Source organism: Diorhabda carinulata, chromosome 10 (assembly GCF_026250575.1).
Source record: "Diorhabda carinulata isolate Delta chromosome 10, icDioCari1.1, whole genome shotgun sequence".
NCBI lineage: Eukaryota > Metazoa > Arthropoda > Insecta > Coleoptera > Chrysomelidae > Diorhabda > Diorhabda carinulata.
This window is the reverse complement of record NC_079469.1, coordinates 9,930,695-9,955,803: the sequence shown is the minus strand read 5'-3', so window position 1 is coordinate 9,955,803 and position 25,109 is coordinate 9,930,695. Positions and strand designations below refer to the sequence as shown.

The following is a 25,109-nucleotide window of genomic DNA, read 5'->3' as shown; positions in this document are numbered from 1 at the left end:
TCCTAATAATTTTTTTAAGGTAGGTGTATCAAAGGAGAAAGTACAATTGAAGGGCTTCCATTTTCACAATATTTTTTACCTTTTTATTATTTTCCAGATATATATCTGCAAAACATAACTTGATCATTTTAATCAACTGGGAAGTAATTCACGTTTGTTTCATGACTAAATAAGTTCGAAGTTACAGAGTATGGATATTTGGAACATGTACAAGGGCTGATATTTGAAAAAATAATTTTTGTTTTATGAAAAACTCACAACTTTGGTTAATATTAATATTGACCAATGGAATATATTTTTAATTGCAATATGTATATTCAACTTTTTGGGTGACTCTATCGAGAACTGAGTTTTAAAACGTTATTTCAATTTTTTTAACAAACTCTAGAATTAATTGTATTGTTATTTATCCTTCGAATAATTTAACTACCAAAGGATCAAAAATACAAGAAATAAACACGTTCAAATGAAATACAAAATAATTGTGGAAATATGTCATTTACATAAATAACAGCTAAGACAGTGAGAAGAAGACTATTATAACTAATAAAGAGGTTACTAGCAGTACAAAACCTTACCAATATACCAGAGAAATAATCAGTGGTTCTAAATAATTTCAATTAGCTTTTCTAGAAATTACTATAGACCATATATCAATAACACTCCAAGTAGGATGTTTAACTGTTTAATCCTTTATTTCAATTTTCAGAAGAGCACGATTATCCAGAAAACAACCAGAATCATACAAATCTTCCTTCTGCTATAACAGTAGAACTGCTACCAGCAATCAAACAAGAATCAGTGATTATTTCAACAGAATCCGCAAGACACTTACTGCACGAAACCTTAGATATCGACGACAAATATCAACCATCTCCAGAACCGGAACCCAGTGCTGGGGTTCACTTCCTTTCTGACGAAAAAAGTCTCACTATAAGTATAGATCCTCTAGACAACGATAGTTACGAAAAGAAGAAAAGCGAACTTTTGGAATATTTAGTCCAACCAGACGGTAGTGTTATATGTAAAAGATGTGGCGAAGTTTTGGCTTCACGAACACATTGGTATCGACATAAATATAAAGTGCATGTGTTACAAGCGAATCAAAAGTTAGTGAGTCCTGCTCCTTTATTTATGTGTAATCATTGTAATGTGTTTTTCAAAAGTCGGAAGGGATATACGGGTCATATTGCATCGAGGTATGTAGTTTGAAACTAGTATCAAGTAATTTCAAGTGTTGGTTAACCTTTCATTCGAAAAAGATGAGAATTATATAACATTGCGGAAATTCCATTTACATTTGATTATTGTTGCAATAAAAATGCAAATATTAGTAATAGTATTCACTTTTCCAATTTTCTAAGATCCATTATTCACTATAAACGCCTGCAAAATCGAATTGAGTGATATACTATGAAATTCTGTAAACTGGTCAAACGATAGATTCGGTACCTCACTATCAACAATTGACCAGATTACTAGAGGAGATTAAAGAACCTCCCGGAGTTGATTGATTAACGGGGAGAGGGTTGTTGGCAATTTTCAGTATATCCATCCGGATAATTCACTGTCTGACAATCTTTTGGTTCGGCAAAAATTTTCACATGGAAAAAATTATATTTTGTCACTAAATTATCGAAATTATCCACCAAAGGAATTGTGAAACTAGTCGAAAAAAAATTCTTTTTACATGAATCTATTCCATCTACATACCAATTTAATCAAAATATAATGAAATGCTGGAAAAAGGTGGAAACAGTTTTCGAAATAATTTTAGAATCTGTATTGTACTGTTGTTGAGTAATCCTAATTAGGAAACAGAACAGGCGTTGTTCTTCAAAACTTCTCTCAATTTAGAAAATTATTTTTCGTCAAAATATCAATAATTTCATGAAAGGTTAGGTTTTTGTTCTTGCTTTTGGGGTTTGTATCTACTATATTGGGAATACCACTACTACATTTTCTAGGGGATACATCCAATAAAAAAAAAAAGAATTTATTGCAAAGTCAAAGTATTAATTCTACTTATCTTTAAATATACTAAAGTTTTTATGAAGAATGAACGTCAAAAATCTGGTTTCTTCAGTATATTCTTCTACTATTCTTGTTAAGTATGTCCATTATGGAAGTTTAGAGTTCATAATACTTTCTGTAATTTCTGTATCTGAATTCTGTATCATTTTCGCTTGATTTTTTAGTTATGTTTTCTACTATTCTCTATTTCTTGAAACGCGATTAAAGTAAGCAGTTGTTATTTTTATTTATATTCATTTTAAAGTGGAATTTTTAGACTTCTCCAGTCTGTCCTTATTCTAAATATTTCTATTGGGTTCATATTGGTATATTCACCAATCTTAACACTTTGTTAAGTCTTAACCGTTTAATATTAACTCGGGGAAGCTTAGGGATGTTTGAAATGACTTTTTTCTATACTTATTTATGGACATAAAAGTGAAGCAGAGGAATTTTTTGTCACATTACACAATCACTAATTAACCATGTTATCTGCTATATTAACTTTGATTGTAGTTACAACCCCTAAGGTTATTTTAAATTATTATTGTGAGCAAAGATATACAACTGACAATAGTCCTAAATCAATGTTGAAAATGTCATTGTTCTTGACAAGTCCTAATTGATTTGTTTTCATTTGGCTCTTTTTTTTTCAGTTTTTGATAGAAAAATGTGAATCAAAGTGTTTTATACCTGTATTTTTCACTATTTTTAATTTGGGTTGTAAACTATGTACTAGACAAGACTCAATTGTATGCAATCCATAAATTTTTTCTTTGAATTAATTTGAACCTAGCCATTTTCTGTAAGTTATGAAATGGTATAAACTAAAATGAATTAATTAATTTATTAAAGTTTCTACTTTTACTCTATTTGAGTTGAAAACTTGCTTTTATATTGGAATATTAGTTTTTTGGTCGTTTTCTCATATTTTTCATGTTTTCTTCGTTAATTTATGAAATATATCCACATCTTTCTTGCAATAAAATAGTAATTAGAGTATATTATCAACTATCAATATTATTAAAAAAAAAACAAAACTGTCGGATAACTCACTAAGCTGCAATATATACTTAAAAGGCTCTGTAACTACAAAAACAACAAAAAATGGAAGGAAAACTACCAAATTAGGAGAGAACCAATCAGAATTAAAGTAAACTATACAATTGTATAATTAAGTGATATCGAAAACATAACCACGGAATTCCTAATTGATTAGTTAATTTTTATTATATCATATTGAGAAGAATAGGAGGCGTCTTTTTTCAACTTTGGATCTTAGTGAATTCCTACTGTTATTTAAATAAAAGTGATCTAATCTTAATATTTCAATATTTCGTAGATTTTCATATCCATTGCCTTCTCACAATCGAACTGATAAAAGTCCCTCTGTATGTAACTTTACAATAAATCAAAAAAGCTATTTTAGAAAATGTAGTTTCCAAAATTTCGTAATTCATGCAAAAATAAAGTACAATGCACTTTCTTGTCAGTACGTCAAACTTACTCTAGTTAATATTTTCCTAGGCATTCGGATACTTCTAACCAAGAATTAAAAGTAGTGGTTAAGGAAGAAATCGTAGAAACTAGTAACGAAATTCCAGCACCAGTAATTCGGAAAAAAACTGATAAATCTGTGGATTGGGAAGAACAACGAGTAAAGGAAGAGAAACTAGTAGCAGATATTATTAACAGGGTGAAAAAAGAATGTGAGGCTCAAGGTGCAACTGTAACAAGAAGAGGATATAGTAGAAGATCAACTTCTATCATGAATACAGCTTAAAAAGTATTTTAACTAAAAACTATGTGCCAAAATTGAATCAGAGTATTTTTATATTGATAGATTATTCAGTTCCTATTTGTCTGGTTGTATAAAAATGTAATGGCAAAGAATTAGTATTGCAATGAGAACAATAACAGATACAGTGAAATGAGAATCTAATCAAAATGAAACTACCATATTTGGAGTACCATTTCACAAACTCCTTAAGAAATAGATAAAATCCAATTTTTCCATATGCTCAGTGAAATAGATTTTCGAAAGTTTGATCTCATTGTAATATAAATACCATATTACAATAGATTTATTCAATGAACGATATTTATTTAAGATAATCTATAGTTTAGTATATTATAGATTTTTTTGGTTAAAAAAAATTATAAAATACATATCCGCCTAACGAACCACAGTTATATTTGTCTGAATACTATATTATTATTTTTTAGAGATTTTTCCTATATAATGTGCAAATTTTTTATTAAATTATTCATTTTTTTAAAAGTCCCATGTCATGAAGTTTGGTGACCATTGTAATAATTTGTTTCCAAATTTATCTAATGCAAATACTTCACTTGTTTTGTGCTGTCTTCACTTTTCATGTCAAGTCACTCAATATGTATTGAGCAATAAATCTGTAGACCTCGATACATTAATTGGTAAGCTACTCAACATTTTTGCCACTGCTATCTTTCCATTTAAAATTTTTATCTTAACTTTATAAAATATATTAGAATTTCTCTTTTTCATCAACTTTATTTTGAAGATAAAATTGCTCTCTATATTGGTACAGCTTACTTATTGAAGCCTATTATTGATTTTTATGATTATTATAGCAGAGATGTTGAATTCCTTTGGGATTCAAGCTTTAGTTTAATAAACTTGCAACTTGTAGTACAATACTAAATTTATGAAAAACTTACGTAAATATCTCATTTTTCTAACTAAAATATATAATGATTTGAACTATATTGAATCATTTCAATTTTATATTGGGTTTGCTGTATAGTTTGCATTATTCAGAATACGTCATTTCGAGTACCAGGGCCTATTAAAGTTTTTAACAACCACTACAATTTTTTAAGCTCTATTTCACGAAAGAGTTAGTTGGCATAATGGTGTTAGAAACAAATAGTTGCGCCAAGATTAAATTGAGAAATAAAGCTCTTTCCTAAGATTCTATATAAAATGCGCAACTAAACTGACAAGTTCGCTACAGAAACTTTTCTCTATCATATAAAATATGTCTCTTACCCGAAGGATGGAAATTTGCTCGGGTTAAACCCATACCAAAAGGAAAAAAGATGATTTCCAACAACCACCGTCCAATTGCTTGAGTCCCAGCCATTTCCAAGGTCATGAAGGAAGTCGTTAACCAGCAAAACTTAAGATATCTTGAGTCTCCTAACATCATCAGCGACCGTCGATATGGCTTTCGTAAACATATATCAACCAGGAATCACGTGGTCTATGTCACAACGTATGGATTGAAGTTACAGAAAAATATGGGGAATTGAATGCTTTTGACAGGGTTTGGCATGACAACCTACTAAAAAAATTTATATCGAACATTTTTTCGTCCCTACTTATCGATGGACACCTGTCAGAAAGGTATGATGCCAACGTTGGTGTTCCCTAGGAATGCATGTCAATCTACTCGACAAAACTGCATTGTTGTCGTTGTTCAAATCTGTAGACAGTAACAGATCTCCACCTAACCACCATCTATACCTATCTCCGCAACAGGTTCTAATCGTCTACAAGGCACTAATACTAGAATGTATCCACCTTTGAAGTATAGGTCGCATATTTGGAGCGCGGCTTCCAACCATATTCTGATGATGATCGAGTCGATACAAAAGAGAGCAATTCGACTTATAGGCGATACAGAAACCAGCAACCTGGATAGCTTAGAGCATAGAATAATGGTCGCTGATATGACTCTGTTTTACCGATAATGCCACAACAGATGCTCTTCTGAGCTGTCCAGCATAATCCCACCTATACCAGTATTTGCAATAACTACTCGACAGGCCGACGTGGCTTATATCTACTTCGCCTGCAGACGCTCAGAACGTCCATTTATCGGGAATCTCCTCTTTGGAGAATGAAATGAGCCACCGGACACTACAACCTACAGATATTCAAGATCAATATCCACACGGCAAGCAACACTCCAGTGTAATAGGGATTATCCTCTTGTGCTTGCTTCTTTTCTGAAAAAAAAAATTGTTATCAGTTTTTGATAAGAGTGCTGAATTGTAAACTAATCCCATTGACTTGAAGTTGAAGAAAATGAAGTTGAAAAAATCTGTTACATAGATACACGCGAAGCTAATAAAAAAGTGTCGAAAAAACTCCATCCTAGACTCCAGTCCCACCTAATACTCTTTATATTCAACTAGCATAAAAATCATGCATTAAAGTTTTATAATATTTCATGGTAGATTGTAGTAGATAAATAATCCAACAGTGATCACATGAATGATGCAAACATTTCACTTCCCATAAAAACAACAATAAAAATCTAGTGCAAAAAGTGAATTTTGATATTATGTGTAAGTTTATTTATTATCTTAAGTATGTCTATCAGAAAATGACTTGAAAATCATAAAAAGGCTTTCTGGTTTTGTTACTCCATATTTTCCATAAACCTAATACAAAATTTTAAATTTAATTGGATACTCGTTCAGGAATTATAGTTCAGTTCATTTTGAAATACCCAGTTTGAAAATTTAATAAGTAATTTACAATTATTCAGAACAATATTTCTTGTATCTGTACATAGTAGATTATTTATATTTTATTGTGTTATTGTTAAATGTCCCTTACGTGATGTGCCAATTTATTTGCTCAATATGTTGAAATTTTCAGTGATATTTAGTAGTTAGAACTTGCTTTACAACTTATGAAGAAAAAACTGCGTACCTGTATTATTCTAATATATCTCATAATATTCCAAAAATTCAAAATAACATTGTTTTAAATTTTTCTCTGGTACATACTATAGAGTAAGTAACTTTGAGTCTAGATTGTATTATTTGTCAAATAATCAGTTCTAATAGGATTTTTTGATCACCGGTGAGTTGCTGCAGAGTAAGTTTCTATGAAAGCTTTCCGAATTGGAAAAAAAAATGAAAACATTTTCCTTGAATCTACATTTTTTACTAAAATTTCTTCTATAGCTTGAGTTATGGACCAAAAATTAAGCTCAATTAAGTTTAACATTAGTAAATGTCTATGAATTCCAAATAACAGTGCAATACATTCATTATAATAGGTAAAATGCTCATATTTATAGCAATAAATATAAAAATTGAAAAGCGTTCTTCTTATTAGTATTATAATTAAATTATAATAAAAACCAAAAAGTCCGGAGTTATTCATACTAAACTGAGCCACACTGAGATAAATATTTTATACAAAAATTGCATGAAATCATTTAAATTTCTTGAAGGCAGCTTGACATGTTGCAAGAAAACGTGCTAGAAATTGCATACATTTTTTTCAAAGTCAAAATATTTCATAGATTAATCACTCTCAATAATTATATTGACAGATTAGTTGTTAAGTCAAAAGTAACTAGATTTCTCCCTAGAATTGTAGCTTGCACACAATAAAGTTGGCACCAAACTAATGATGATGCAAGTGCGAGATGTTGTATGAAATAATCAGCTGAATTTCATCTGCGCATGCTTTTTATCAAGAAAAATTGCGTCTTGCATTTCATTGCATGTTGTATTGAATCATGTCAAGCAGCCTTAATGATTAGGACTTTGCAATTCCACGAAATTTATGAAATTTTGAAGTTTCTATATCAACTTAAGCTCGAGAAACATAAATAATTAAAAGTCAATTTCACTGGCTACATTTTAGAGGGGTAGGCTGAGAAAATTCATTCATTTTCAAATCGGTTCCAAAATATTGAATGAAATTTGACGTTAGGAAATTGCTTAATTCACTTAGGGAATTTTTGTTAGGGGTTGCCATGATGCAGTGGTAAGATACTTTCATAATGTCAAACGATGTGCAATATTAATCTATGAAATGTTTTGACTTTGGAAAAAAATGCATGCAATTTCTTGCACGTTGTGTTGCACCGTGTCAAGCTGCCTTTAGAATTAAAATTAAATATACAATATTCTACATGCACCTTCATATTTTCAAATGACAGTCTCTGTATATATATATATATATATATATATATATATATATATATATATATATATATATATATATATATATATATTTTGTAGGTCTTTTTTCCTGTTCTTGAATGTATATGCTTACATTAATCTTCTAGCGTTTCATAGTTTTGATAAAAAAATACTTATCAGAAAAGTTATTTCAAAAATCTTTTTATTTTCTTAATTATGACTCGAAAATGAAAAATAGACAAGTAGGAGCAGCATTTATAGACCCCGCTTTGCCGGAAATGGAAATATCCAGATTTCACGTTGTTTCCTTAAATAAATTATCTACATAGAATTATGACGGTTCTCATTTAGTTCATAATCGCGAAAAACTCATTTTTTTGACCTTTGACCTTGAATAACATTTTTTCCATACACGGAAATGATGGGGAACATTCAAATTTTATTTTCAATTGTATTTTAAACAAATTTACTGATTTTCAGCTTGATGGGAATTTATGTAGCTTCATTCCAATTGTTTGGTCTAATTTGATCGGACTATATACTCATTGACTCGCAAAGGCTCTACAAAGTTTTCAATGGCTTTAAGATGAAAGGTTGTTATAATTTTTTGGTGATAACTCTTGCATTTACAGTTTTTATTTACTTGGAAATTGTTTAATCTCGACACAAATCTAACCAAATTTTTTTCTTCATAAGCTCTATGCGTAATATAAGTACCATTATATGTTTCTTTAAGTATAAAAAGTGTTTATTTATTGTGTTTATTGTTTGAACGTATTTTAAAGTTTTCCTATTCTATATTCCTTATTATTGTGCCAAATTTACTCATCATTGTGACACTAAATTTTTATATTCAGCAGTTTTAAAGTGTATAAAAATATTTTTATTATCATCTAGTCCGTAAGTATTTTAAATATTAAGTTTCTTCCTATGCAATAATAATGAACCAACAAAGGTATATACATTTATATCGATTTGTCTATTTTCCACAAAATAGATGATATATTGTGTCTTTTTATTAATTTTGATTTATTCTAAAAATATGGTTCAGCATTTGAAAGTAATAGAATAGAAATTGATGCTGACTCATATCCCAACTGTTGTATATTACGAAACTTTTTACCTTTGCAACAGTAAAAAATATTTGGAATGAACTGATTCTATTTATTGACTGACCTCGTATTGCTCAAGTATTGGAATACAAAAAATTGTGTTTAGATTATTCTCATCTCACTACTACAGCTCACTCTGAGACTTGGTCTCGTCGACAATTCACTTCCAAACTGGTCTGTTCTTCATCCACATCCCCATCTTCTTACATTCATTGTTTGTAAGTCTTCGGGAACTCGATCAATCCTTTTGATACGAGTTCTGCTCTTATTCTATTGCTGTATATTTTGGAATTTATCCTCAATTCTTTGTGTGGCCCAACCATCTCAACCCCTGGGCTTTAATGAGTGTTTTCCCTGCCTAGTATTTCATTGATTTATTTCGGATTCTCCAGTCTGCTTAGTTCTCTCGAATATTATTAAACTATCTTGGTATTTTTGTAACAATTACTGCCATAAGTTACGATTGGTCTTATTAACGTCCTGTAGATTTCATACTTCGTTCTTCTTGTTATTAGTCTGTTTTTCAGGAGCTTCAGGTTTGCAACTACTCTCTTACAATCTTCTGGTATCAATAATTTTATAATTACTGTTTTATATTCATTTATAACTATGCCTAGATCTTTACATTATTTTTCTATATCTTTCAAAAGTTCTATCAGTCTTTCTTTATTTCTTTAATATTGTAATTTAATGTGCATGAGTAAAAATCTTGGTTGATTAAAGTATTATTGAAAGACTATCTCCTTGTTTAAAACCAGATGTGATATCAAATGGAGCACTTAATTTGCCACCTATTTCAACTTTAGCACAAGATTTTTGCAGTGTCATTATGACAATATTGACCAATTTAGTGGATATTTCCATTTCACTCATTAAGAACATTCTACTTCACCTATTATTGTCAGATGTTGGGTTGGAAAGAAAAAAACTAATTGGATAGTGAGAATTTGTTAATAAGATGGCAAAAAACACACTGCAAGAAAGGAGAGAGTGCGGTTTGATTCGCCACGAACATAAAGGATTAGGAAGTCTCACCAAAAGCGCCTTTGGATTTGTATGAAAATGTGAAATGTAAGGGTTGAAATGGCTTGATCATGTGCGGAGAATTGAGAACTATGAGACATTTTATGAAATCTTAAATGCTAGAATTTATACCACTCACTTTGAAGAGGACCTATATTGAGATGGATAGAAGATGTGGAGACATACTTAAGAGTGTGGTATAGAATGGATAGAGAGGTGATGAGATGCTGATGCCCACCCTGGGCTGTTATATCATTATGTAATACAAAAATTTTTTGATTATTTGGTGACATCTTGCAAGATAATGTTTTACTAATATACTACAATTTTCTAAGTTGCAATGAGGGGATCCACTACTAGTTGGAATAAATGAAGACAGCAGAAAAGGTATTTTTGCTATCTTAACCGATAGCAAAGCAATTCTGATAGCACTCAATTCCAAAAGGCAGACGAAATGGTCAAAACAGCTGCGTCAGTTCCACTCATTGGAATCGAACAGCTTTGCAAAAATAACATTTGAACGGGCCACCTAATATTGATGAAGTACAACTCTATGGCTGAAAAGCACACCAAACTATCGAAACAGTTCATATTAGAACTTCAAAATTCACCGCCAAACCAATAAGGGAAATAATAAAAACGATCAAAACTGTTGTGAGTCAATTAACAGAGCACATACTATGACCCTGCAAATGTTTAACAAGCGTGTGATTTGTGGTACTAGGCTTACGAAAACCACTGGCAAATAACGACAAGAACGATTCATTCTTTAAGCTTAAGGACTTTATGATAAAAATAAAGTTGAAGAGTAATTCAGATTTAGAGGATCATACTAGTTTATTAATCTATGGTTAACCAAGGAGGTATTATCCTGGATAATGCTCTTGTAATTTTTAATATTAAGCTTTGTTATGATTGGGAAATTTCCTGTTTTTTCTTTTCAAAATAAATATTTGTTACATTTATAAACTACTTACTACCTTATTTCTTTAAATGCTGATCTGTGATTCCCACAATGGATATACATTTCCAATTCCGTTGAATATGTCACTATACATTCAACAAAAAAATTAATAAACAAAATAATACGCTCAATTCTGTTTTGAATCAAATTATAAATACAATAAATCATTATTTTTGAAAAAGTGTACAGTTGTGTCAACCGTGTTTCAAATTGTATTGTTGGTTCAATATTTGCAACAAATAACTTTTAGTATGTAAGTTTTAAATATTATTATGAAATATTGTTGTTATCATTTACTGTGAAGAGCTTCTTCTGGGTGTTTTGTAAACGGTTAGCTGAAGTGAACAGTAAAATTCTTTTAGTTTTTTTGATCATTCTATTCGGCTTATTTTGAATTTTGTTCAAAATTTGGTATTTGTTAAAAAAAACTTCTGAAAGTACTACAAACACATGGTAAAAAATTTCTAATCGGAAAACAGTTTTTTCTAAGATGACCAACACTGACAATTAAAGACCTTCCCGGAAAAACGTTGTTACTGATATGTTTACCTTTTCGGTGATTTTAGTGGGATAACATTCAATCTGACCTACGCCCGTGGCGGGTAGTTTGCTGTCACGTGACAATTGAACAGTAAGTGGAGGGACGAGTTGGCAAGTTTGGTTATTAGTGGAATAACATTTGAACCGTTTAGAAATGGGCGGCGCAGTTGCTGTTGTTAAGGGAAAAAAACTCCAAGTGATGAAAAGTGAACAAAAAATATTATTATTTTAATTCGGGTTAACATTTATAATTACCTTATACATTTAAGATTTCCTTTTGAGATTAAATAGTAAATATGTATCTTTCACTTAAACACGTTGAGCCCCAACCAAAATTGATTAACTTTCCTCAGGGCCCAAAATTTTTCATCACTCCATGTGGGGTATAGATTCAAGGAAAAATTGCAACAAGGGATGATTTTTTGTGTGTATTATACAAATTTGAACATAGTCGGAAAGCTGAAAAAATAGGACTATCCAAATTGTACAAAAGAAGTTGAAGAAATGAAATTACTAGCGAAGAAAACGATAAAGTCATAACAAAACTAAAATGGAAGGATAATGGTGCTTTCTAAAAAATATGCTTTTGAGACAATAAGTATCGACAGAGATCAGGAATGAATGTGAAGCCTTAAGCCGTGTTCGACTATAGCAAAGGCAAATCTTCTATAGATGTGTATTCAGTAAATGATAACACAATCTTACAATATGTACCTAATTTATCGTTTGTAATATTTGTAAATAAATTAATGTCAACTCATATTTGAGCAATAAATATTTAAAATATATCTGTGTTGTTTTTATTTTCCTAATATGCTGCTTTTGTCACATGTAACATATGATTTTATAACTATTATTGAGGTAACAGAAATCATACTTTAATACTTTTTCCATAATTTCCATAAGTAAATTTCTCTTCTTCTTTTCATAGCTAGTCTCCAGAACGTACCTTACCTGCGTAATCAAATAGACGAAGAAAAGTTATAAAAGGAAAAAAAATAACCTAAATAAGTGTACAACTTACCTTTTTACATGTGTTTTTTTTAAATACTCATTTTTTTAAATAGTGTATTAACAGAGTATTCACTGCAATATCAACTATTTTATTAAAAATATTTTCTGTCAACTTTCTTCTTTCAAAATCAATCTTTAAAGATTATTTTATAACCGTAATCATACTAGGCAAAGAAAAAGTTAAAAGAAAAGACGAATAACCTAACTTATTGAACAACTCATCTAGTTACAATACAATATATTCTATATAAGGAGACATTCATCCTGAACATGCTAAATTTTAGAAGTATATGAAGAAAGGTGCAGAATAGAAATCAGTATATTGTAATGTTGTTAATGTATCATGATAAAAACATTCAACAAAGTGGAAATCTTCTTGTTACACTTTCTAGATGGCACTAAATAAGCAAAATAACACAATAAACTGTAAGCAAGTGAAATCAAAACACCATACAAAAAATGAACGGTAACGCCAATAAATGGTAAACGTATGGATAAAAGACAGCAGACGGAACTGGAATAGGAGTGTACGGGTCCAGAACCAAACACTCTGAAAGGCTGGGCAGTGCACCAAGCATTTTCAAGCAGAAATCTATGCAATTGAAAAATGTGTTCAGTTCAATCCAGAGAGGAGCTCTCGCAAACAGGAGATCATAAAATCCAAACTCGTTAAACGAACTAGACAAGAAAAAATAAAATTACCCTACAATGGATTCCAGGACACAACGGAACGAAGGGAAATGAAATAGCTGATGAGCTCGCCAAAGCGGGTGCAGACAAGCCCTTAATGGGACCCGAACTCTTCTGTGGTATCAGCTACAGAACAATGGAAAATAAGGTAGATAGGAGCAAAACCAATTATTGGGACAACCTACAAGGGCTAAGATAAGCAAAGACTTTTCTGAGAAACTATAACCAGAGTAGATTTGCTAAATATATCAACCTTAGAAAGAAAATAATCTACGATTACTAACAGGAGCAGACGAAGATCTCTGGCAATCAAAACCATCCCACATTCTAGACTTTTTAAAAGGGGTGGAATTGATGGATCACCTGTAAACACTGGGTTCACCAGTAGCGCAGCAAGAAAGGGGTACACAATAGATCCTTTGGGTCGTAGTGTATACGAGACCCCAAATCCATACATACAAGAGGAAATACACAACTACTGATTAACACAGAGAACTTCACTTTTCACTTCACATAGTGCGATTTACTTAGTTGTCTCCATCTGTACTCTATACATAGGAGACGCTATAAATTCTGAGATACAAAAAAACCATGATTCTTGTCAGGAGAATAATTGTATTTGTATTGTAAATAATCACCACCTACATCAATGCATTCGTAATATAAGCTACCGAAACTTGAAAACTTGTTTGAAAAGCTCTTACAAATTGATAAAACGAATGCTCCGTCGTGAAACGTCAACCATGTAAATGTTTCTTTAGGATGTTTAACAACTAGAGCTCACACAGGATTGAATTTGACAAATAAGGTGGAGGATATTCAATGACATTATTCTCATGTAAAATTCAACTCTCTGATCTCTAATTTGTGGCGAAATATTATCGTGATACATCAACTCCCGAACATTGGCCGACTCAAAAAATGTTAATAAATATTTGTGGTGTACGTTAATCTTCAAGTTTGATTGCTTTCACCCATCCTGTACAATGAAAGAAAACTGTCATCGTTACGTTATCACTATATATGGATCCCAACGTTTTTTTTCATAAGAAAATGCACATGTGAAAACAAATTTTTTATTGCGGACACAAAGAGCTGCCTCAATTTCTAGATAGCTTCATATTGGATCTTCTTCGATCACAAGTCTAGCTGTCCCAATGTTTACACAAATAACTGGAGAACAGATTCTGTTGTTCACTTGAAGCAGCATTGAAATCAAGGTAGATCATGACGTATACATGTTCTCTTGATAAATTCTTATTTTTATGACAAATCGTACTCGTAACACTATTTATTCTATGGCAGCAGCAAGTCAACTTTAGTCAGAGCATTGATCAAGGATGTGGTTGATGTGTGATATCACTTAAGGAAGGTGGGATTTAAAAATGCAGAGTTGCCAGTTGTCACTTTTTTAATTTCAAGGTATGTTTATCCCAATAAAGTATTTATAAAAACATGCAATTATTAACAAGAGATGAATCACTCAGAAGACTGCATGTCTTCTAGTAATTAACTAACTGTTGAATAAAGTTGGTTTTTTGGCAGTGTAATTAACTCCAACAGATTGAGGAGAGGAATCCGCTTTATAGAAGCTGAAGATATATATACAGATACATCAGTTATTGTCAAAAAAATCTGCCTGGTATCAAAGAATTTGTGAAGAATTCGATAATAAGTTGGTTATATTGGATGACCTTCTAGATTTTCGAGAAAAAATTGAAATTCGTAATAATACATCATTTTTGATTCTAAATATTAAATTTATTGTGATATGTGTAGAAATAAAATAAGTTTTGTCAGTTTCGATAATTTATTTAACATTTCTTTCCTATTGTATGTACACAACTTTCATCTATTCAGTCAGTAATACAAATTATAAAGACAAAGTTCTTGTGAGTAGGTGCTAGTCTTGATTAAATAATATGTGAAACTTTCTCTAGTTGCATTGATCTTCACGATCTTTCACTTCAAGTATAAAAACATAAATTAGATTATTGGTGATGTATCATATCTCAATTGCCAGAAACCATTAATTCCGTGGAGGCATTCAGGATTGACAAGTTTAAAAAATCGTCATAGTCTGCGCAAAGTGAACACACCTCTTTATTATATTCGTTAATAATGAAAGCTACATAGCTACAAGGGTTACATAATGAAGTATTGAAAATAATCTGTGACGCACTTTGAGAAAAGCTTTTACAAGTCTCATAAGTAGGGTTTGGCTGCTCGATGTAACATAGTTTTCATCGAACATTGTGCTGCAATATTTAACAAAACACTAGGTCTTTGCCAGCCTCCATACAGCCTCGAAGTAGCTCTCTACGATTTTTAGTTCTTTTCCAGATTCTGATGACTTTGAGACGATTCGAACTAATGTAATAATACAGTGATGATAATTTCGAAAATAGAAACATTACTGGGAACGTTTTATTCAATCGAATGAGGACAACTTTGAAGGATGTTACTCACCGGATAATAAAGGATATCACCTGTACGGATATCTGATAGTGAGCTCGAACTTACTTCTTGTAAAAATTGCCAAATTGTTTATCACTGATATTTCAGGAAACATCAAATTCTGAATATATTGGATTTGTTTCAATACATTAAATAATAGATCTGTGAAGAGGATGCGATCGGGATTAGATTAATGGAAAAGCGATATATAAAACCATACTTGTGGATGTTCTTAACTTTCCAAAATTGGAAAACCGTCGTACAAAGCTCCTTATTGATCTCAATTTAGAATTTCAGCAGACATTAATGTCTAGTTTGCTAATTTGATTAGAAAATAATAGCGTTAGAAGGCTTCGTTCCGCACCATTACTATTTATTAGCCCACCCTCGATTAGACTTCCAAGCCTACGTGAACGGTGGAAGAGAATTAAAGGAAAGCTGGAAACTGTAAAAGGTTTTCTACTGTTTTCCATGTCAAGAGAGAATCATTTCAAAGTCGATAGGAACGAAAACGATTACCTATATATCAGGTGCGGGGAAAATGATCTGAGCTGAAAAAAAAAACATACATTTCCCGGTCTATAGGAAGTGGGATGATTTGTTTTAAAATAGGAGAAGTCTTGAATTTTTTGTTTAAAAATAGTGTTTTATTTGAAATATGAGACACTTGGGGAGTATATTGAAGGGGAGCATTCGAATGTAGAATCAGTCAGTAACCAGTCTCGTTATTTAATAGCCAGACCTCGTATCTTTCTTATAACTCATTTTACACGCTATATATTTTGATTTCAAATATAAATCCGATCGCAAATAGTTGTCTCTATGTATAAGAAGAAGTATTGAATATTTATTTGTAGTAGTTATTATCATCAAAGACTATCAAATATTCAAGAACTTTGTCCCGTCATTGTTCGCATCATTTACACTATTTAAGTTTATAGAGTGTACAAATGTTCTCGATCTGCCTCATTTTCTAAGTAGAAACAAAACTAGAAAATTATGATATTGTACAAAAATAAAACGTTACGGCCTATATTATCTTTAGGTAAACGAACAGTTTAACGTATTTCAATTGAAAAAGGAATATCTTTAACATAGTCAGTTAAAAAATTTGCCACATGAATAAATCTTCTAAAATCACAAGGTAATGAAAAATTGCGAACTTTAAAGTACTAGTAAAATATAATTCATAGAACGATAACTCGTATAAGAATTATTCACTAAAAATTTATTGCTGAGGCAAAGAACAATTTTGTCTATTGTTAACATAACATAACATATGTCCATCCAATAAGTTGTTTGAACTCTAATGTATGTTCCAAAATAAAGAGCGGGGCGTTGACATCATATAATAACTATGAAACTATTAAATGATATACCAAGCGCAAGGTTATTGTTTGTTTATACCCCTGCTATCAGTTAGGTAGCACTAGTAGCAAAGTTGACAATAAAACGTAACCCTTTCTTTCGTTACGGGCTCCAAAGGCTGCAGGCCATGGATCAACTGCCGAATTCTCATTTCTAGCGATGAATCGACTTTCCATCCATCAGTTGATGTGGACACTTATAATGTGAGCTCAGAAAATACAAGACTTTTTTTGGATTTTACTTCTTTAGTGCTGCAACTGTGAATAACACTAATATTGATAATCTATAATATGGTACTTTCTCAGTTGGTTGGAAATAACGTTTTTGCAACGAGGTGGCATAACGAATTATGCGATTGGTTTAACGTCACTGCACTCCACCTCTCATTTGGTCGCAAGCGGTCTAAGGACATAGATTGTTTCCCATGGTCTCCACGATTGCTTAATTTGTTGCCTTGCCTCCAACTAGCAGCTGACTCTCTTGAATTGATTAACAGGATTTTAGCAGCTATTATAACAATTACTAGAAAGACACTGATATCGTTTCAATGTGTGGGAAATAACATGACACACTTGTTAAAATTTAAGTGAAAGCTACCTATTCATTCAATACATTATTTCAAACAATGAGTTTGATTTGATAAAGTTAATAAAGAGTTAAAACCTAGATATTAATTTTGATAACCCGGTATTAATACTTACAAATACATCCTTGTCCAAAAATCCTTTTCGGTTTTTGAAATACATTGAACAATAACTGGAGTTATAGATAAACAGAATGTGATAAGGAGGGTAATAAAAAAGTGAAGCAATATCTTGAGTTTTAAAAATTGATCTTTCACTATCAATATTTTTTCAAGTTCAATTTGTTTTTTCTTACAGAAGTGATTTGATATGATTATAGAATGTTGGAATCCTCAATATACCACGCTAGCTGTTTGATTTGTTGTTTCGAGATCTTTTCAAAATAATAAGAAACTCGAAGAACGCTTTGAACTAAACCAAAATGTATTGGATCTCGATGTTCAGTCAAGTGTGTGGGGAACTTGAAAACTCTTGAGATTATTCAAATTACAAGTACAGTGGTATAATAGCATAGTATAATATATTTTGCATCTAGGCAATACATTTTCGGACGATATTTTAAGTTAATGATCGATGTCAACAAGTCCACGTATGTGTTTTCTGAAACTTTCTACGAATACATGAAAGTTTTCAAATGGACACGTACGTTTGGAATTGGCAAAACCGTTTTTAGTTCGGGAGAATTATTTCTTAGTATTTCGTATATTGGAGTTCAAAGTCTTCTACTCAGACAGATGTCAACATTCATTTAATCTTCTTGATGCAATTGATGTAATCAATGATTAAGTTGCAAATTACTAGTTATTTCTGGTCAGATTGAGGATGGTAATTGAATAATTTTTGAAAATTGGAACATATGGATAGAATAATGATTGATTTGGTTTACAAGGAATATTTACGAACTATACGAACGCCAGCAACCAACAGCCGTAACAAATTTATCACACGATAAAAGGAAAACCAAATTTTTCATAAATTATTTTTCCTATTCCCAATTATTTCTCCCGTTCCAAACAACAAAAAGAATGATATGATTCTGATGACATCACATTAAATGGCAGTGGCAAAAATTATCATTTTACTATATTCGTAAATGCGTCACGGTGACTAAATAATTTTTCTGACTTTCGCAAAATCAAAAAATGATGAACCATCCAAGTAATATTTAAATCATTATCATGGAATTTGTTTATTTCTGTATTTGTCCCTGTATCAGAACTGGGTCTTGGCCAACTTACAGATCATTGTTAAATGATTAGATATAGGTACATAAAATCATTGTTTTGCACAGAAAAACCAAAATATTTCAAGAACTAACAATTTTAGGTACAGGGAAAGTTTGATAGAAAAAGAAGTATAGTTGTAGTACTTATCGATACTTACAATACAAGGTGATTAATTTGAAAAAACCGAGAAAATAATGTATTAGTATTTTGATTCACCTCCTATCCGATTCAATGAATATGAACGGAATAAATTAAATTCAAGATTTTTTACTTTTATTAGAATGCTTTGGCCGCAACAGATCCTCATCAGGAATTTATTTGACATTGTACAGGGTATTGAACCCGTTGACTATGTTTATGGAAAATTGGTTATATAGAAAGAAAGAGATAAGCTTGAATATTACAAAAAAATCTTTACAATTGTATAGACAAAGTTACAGAATTTTATATTACATAATATAAAAATACAAATTTAGTCTTAGTGTAATTTTTTTCGCCGCTCATGTGCAAAGGAAGTATCAAAGCTGTTTTTAGACAGTTTTATTAGCGAACATGAAACGTCAATAATTAATTCCAGAAAAACTAAAAATAACTTAGCTGATATTTCATCGATGCCGCAGGATGTCTTGTTTTGGATGCTGAGTATGGTTTGCTCTAGCTCAGATCTATTTACAGGTCTGAGAAAGAGACTGAAGTGAATCTCTTAGAAGAAACGACAAAATAGAGAGCATCTCGACAAGTGGATATTTTAGAGCTAATATTCTTACCAACGTTCACGAAATAATTGTTAAGTTCGTGTGGGTCGAGATCGATATTGTTTGTTAAACACGATTTGTTTCTCAAATCATTGATAATAGACCAAGTTCCTTTCGACGAATTTTTAGCTCTCGAAATGCAATTCTAGTAATAGTTTTGCTTCAGAGTTTTCTGATACAATGATCTATAGTTATTAAGTTTTGAAATTTGATGAAGTTTTATTTGGATTGAATCCTCACCAACTGAGTGTGTTTCTTAAGAGATTTAATAGGTATTACAAATAGACCTTAATTAATTACAAGTGATTCACATCATGGGGTGGAAAGTCTAATATGTAATCTAGTGATGAGGAAGTTGTGAAGTTGGTGAATCCACGTGCATATTTACCTGATATGATTCAAAAGCATTTATCAGAACTTTTCTGATCTTAGTAGGCAGAGCTTCAAGTGAATGTAGGTTCTCGAAAAAGGAATGAATGTTAGATTTAGGTGGTCTATAAATACAGATAATATATAAATCTTTGGTTTCTTTGTCAGTTATAGAAAACTAAAAAGTATTTTTTACTAAAAAAAAATCGTATTCTATTACAGCCGAGAAGTCCTCGCATGTAGACAAAATTAGGGTGCTGCAGTGAGCTGAACTACCCCTGTCATATCTGCGGATAACTCTATATTTGTCAATAACTTTATTAATAGAACACATAACCCTATATTATTGTAATGGCAAAGTCAAGCTGATTCCAAATATGCAAAAATATAAAGTTTTGCTTCTACAAAAATTAAGTTTCAATATGGCACATCATTCTGGAACACCCTGTAAGATTGTAAATGATGCTACTAATGATGGCTAAAATACCTCAAATTTTCAAATTGCTATGTCAAAGAACAAAGGAGACACTGAACTTTATCACACTAATTAATCACACTGTATATTGCTTCACTTTTGTTCACTTCATTGAGTAGTAATAATAAAATAGAACGGTGACTATCTGCAGATTTTTTCAAATTAATACATGTCCAGTTTTGTTAACAGTCTGTCTACATAAAAATTAGAGGCAGATAGACAAAATTGTTACAATAATGTGTACAATTTTGTTTCATTATATTATGTTTACCTACAGCGAATGATTTTCCATAAAACGGAACAAAAAGTGTTGGTCTGTGTGTTTACGAATGGACTGTTTAAAAATCACAACGCTGTAGCGTTTTCCTAATATTTACAAATGTATATCCATCAGGCTAACTGAACTAGAGAAAAAAAAATAGTGAAACACATATTTAAACGTTATGTTTACAGTGCAGAAATTGGTTATAACGGCATGTCAAATGGAAATTTCCAAATTGAACTCACGTTCGACATTTCGATTAATTATATACGAGGTATGAGTGAATATTTCATCAGCACGACGACTCAATCAAAATTTCAACTTATTTGAAATTAGTTATAAATTTTTTGTTTCAAGATACGTGTATAAGACAAAAAAGCTGTTAAAAATATTCAAGAAATCGGCCAAGATTGTTAGTATCAAGGCTAGCTCCTTAACAATATTGGGTTAAAACAAATACTTCAGAGGATCAAGTTCTGAAATGCTGAAGAGTATATCTTAGTTTCAATTTTCAAACTCTATTAGGTTAAGCCAGAATTGAATTCTGTGGTCGGCGCTTAAAAAGTAATATTATTACACACTTTTAGAAAATGGCGCTGTAAAATTTTGAAACACATTAATAAACATTTTAAGAATCCAAATTAACCATCGATACAGTTGGTCTTACATAAGTATAAATAAACATAAACCTTTCAAACCTTTTATAATAATTAGTATTGGCCATAATTTTCATGACTCTTTTTATCGAACAATATATGTAAGAGCTATATGTAATAGCTATACTTTTAGCTATAATGTAAATGCGCTTAAAAGGGAAAAGTCTACATATGAAATTTTCTCATTTACTATATTTTCTAGTGAAAAACAAATATAGTTATGTTTAAAAAAATACATGTTGAAACTATTATGTGTACTTGTGTACAAGTTTTGACTAAAAAATGTTTGAGGTATGATAATAATAAGCGACTTTCAAGATTTGGCTTCAAAAATATGGATTCTGTGTCCTCCTGAACGCTTTTATATGTTGGTAGATTTCGGTAGTAATACTCTTACAATCATTTCGATTTTTGTTAAATTGCTCTTTATCACTTGAACTATTTTCAAATCTAACCACTGAATCTTTCTTGAACCTTAGCCACGAAATGCTTCTGAGCTTAAAGTCTTTGTTTTTAGCCTTAGAGGTCCGGTTCTTAAGACAAGTTCGGGAAAAAAATATTGGTCTAGATCCGTAACTTCCACCTTAAACTTATTTTTTTTTTGTCGCTGATCTAACTACTTGATATCAGTCTCTGGACAGATGAATATCGATGGACGTTTTCTTTTACGTTCATTCTATTAGAGCATGGTCCACATCACACTCAAGGTTAGTGTGCCCAGATACAACTCATGGTCTATGATTTCTAATGTTTGGTGCAGATTAATAACATAATAAAACATTGCTCAAACGAAGGAATTTTTGATCTGGTTCCCAGAAGTGTCCGAATAAAGCACAATTGTTTTGGCTTCTGCTGAAATACTTTTTAAAAACACAAAAATGCAATGTGTTAATTGGTAACTTTTCCCGCATTGCGTTCTGACCACATAAAATGCGTGGACTCTAGTGAAGAGCAGTTATGTATTGTTAAATTATATGCCGCAGGCTGACGCAAATAGAACATCTATTTGTTGATAAGTGGGGAGTGTGTAAAACCTACTGTAAGTCAAATGCACATGTGTCAGCGGCTTTTGCTTCATATGTCAAATCTGCTTAAGTAAGGTACTCATCTAACTCTTTTGTAAGATTTACTTCAAGCTCTTCGCTGCTACAATACTACATCTGGCATATATATCATTCTTGGGTTTTTTAAATCTTAAATTTTGTTTATTCAATTCACGTACATTGAAAACGCGTTACTACCAAGGTAATAGGTATATACAGTAGAACCTCGATAAGATAAAGATCAAGGAAATCGTTAAATAATTTGAGTTATAGAGGTTTTTACTTACAAAGGGTTTAAGTTGAAGAGTTTTTATTGGTTTATATTTTCACTTACAGAGGTTCGATTATAAGCTAGGTATATATCGACAATATTTATAGTTCACATCTGATAAACTCACATCTATTATAAACAAAAACTCTAAAAAAATCACTTTAAATATCAATTATCTCTACTTTTTCTTTTTATGAGGGGTTGAACTTTCTACTTTCTCTTTTTAAAAACCAACAGCAATCACCCATCATGGCCGATCCCATCGTCCTTGATATCGAATTTCCATTGATCTTAATATCTTGGTGAAACCTTTCGCCCTGCACATAACTGCCAGCTCCCAAATTTTCTTGAAAAAATGTCAGATCGGAATGGATGAAACGAATTTTCAATGACATTCGAGCACCAAGGGATTTGTAGGCGTCTAGAAGTTCATGAACTAACTGTTGGTAGTTTGGATCCATATTGTTGCCCAAAAACCCCCTCACTACACTAACAACTGCCTTTCATGCTTTAAGTTCCTGTCCGGTGAGCTTTTTTGCAAAATTGTCATCGTCCAGCAATTTTCTTATTTGTGGCCCAATAAAAATACCTTCCTTTGATTTAGCATCACTTATCTGGTGAAAGACTCCTTTAAAGTTTTTGAATCTATCACTCTGCTTATCCATAGCCTTTATAAAGTTTTTCATTAATCCCAGTTTAATGTGAAGGGGAAGCAGAGGGACATTTTTGGGATATACAAGGGTTGAAGTCCCATCAAAATTCCAATCACCTTCAAGTCCCCACATATCTGCCACTTATACTTGTAGTTAATTATGTCTAAAAGCAAGCGAATATTTTCACCAGTTTCTTTCATTTTCACAGAATGAGCAGCTGCTATAGACGGTTTTGAATTTCCATTGTGTAATAACACTGCTTTTAAACGGTATTTATACGAGTCAATAAATAGGCGCCACTCACTGGGATTATGCTCAATATCAAGTTCCTTCATTTGACTATCAATATTCGTACACGGACACAACGAATTTTCCATACTGTAGAATACAGAAAATGTAATATTTCTCTTTCTAAAGGTTATATTTTTTGTATCTTTGGCTAATAAGTTCCATTCTAAAAGACGGGAAGCAAGAAGTTCAGACTGTTGCTTTGATAACCTCAAATCACGTGCTAAATCATTCAACTCACTTTGAACAATCAAATGGCGCTCGCTGGAACTGGTACTTGGAGTAAAAATAGGGTTGGTGCTTTCTGATGATAGGTTGTCTCCAGTATCTTCTAAAACAATATATTGCGGATATAAAGGCGCAATTGGTACTGGTAAATTTTCGTTATGAGGATTATTCACTGAGTAGGACATCCCTTTCCATTATTCCTTTCTATTCCCCATTTTTTTAATAAGCAAAGGATATAGAGAGATAATCTGATCAGGATAATATTTTGATAGAGTTATTACATTTTCTAAAAAAAGAAGAGCTGGTACAGCTTATTATTATAATAGAATCCTCAAAATTGTTTCTTGTAGCGCTTCCAAAAAATAATAAATTCCGAAGTTTGAATGAATGTATTGGAACTTTAGGGAAAAACGATGTGCCAGAAAAAGATCTGAAAAGTTGACCAACGCCTTTTTTAATCACGACCAAGTCTTATACAATTTATATATAAAATTCTTTCTGTAAATTTACGATAGGATTTCTGGCTCATTAAAATCAACAATGTACTACAAATTGATGACATTGGGAAGACAAAAGAAAGCAGACCATAATTTTTAAAGATCGTATTCTGATGGAAATAAATTTGAACTATTTCCAATCTTTTTGGTAGGGTATTAAAATAATTCAATAATTTTTACACCTTCTTTATCAGCATATGATACAAATTGTTGGTATATTAACTGCTCAGCATTTCCTTTCGAAATATGATGTTTTATGGTTATATTTATATGAGTATTATTTCACTGACACTATCAGTTTTCAAAAATCCAGATAATTAAATAGCATTGATTCAATATTGGTTACGGTTGTATCAGGAAAGCGTGAAAGTGTTTGATCTTTTATTGAAAATACCATCGAAGTATTAATATGTACTAAAGCTGGATACTTTATTAAATATAGTGAAAATATTTTTGTTCAGTTAGCCTATAGAATGAACGTATGTTTACATTGATTTTACGAGATATTTTTTCTATTCGTGTAAAACATATTTGATAAAATACAATACAAAATAATACAATAGTCTAATGAAATGGAATGAAATTCTCGTCAAAAAGGTAGTCCCGCATTTTTGAATATCGATTCATATTAATATATATCAATAGTTGAAAAGTTTTTTTTTGAAGGGATAGAAGATAATTGAAAAC

The 25,109-nt window shown here is 31.3% G+C and overlaps 1 protein-coding gene across 3 annotated transcripts in view; it reads left to right on the top strand.

Moving 5' to 3' along the window:
- The window catches only part of LOC130899141 (protein tramtrack, alpha isoform-like), a 64,532-nt gene extending 56,566 nt beyond the window's left edge, over positions 1-7,966 (top strand). For 2 of the 3 annotated variants that reach the window (XM_057808927.1, XM_057808926.1), the window contains exons 3-4: positions 710-1,199; positions 3,541-7,966. In XM_057808927.1, the coding sequence (XP_057664910.1) occupies positions 710-1,199; positions 3,541-3,796 (746 nt within the window). In that variant the 3' untranslated portion in view covers positions 3,797-7,966. The remainder of the gene's footprint in view (positions 1-709; positions 1,200-3,540) is intronic. The other variant, XM_057808928.1, reaches the window with a different exon arrangement.
- The last annotated feature ends 17,143 nt before the right edge of the window (positions 7,967-25,109 follow it).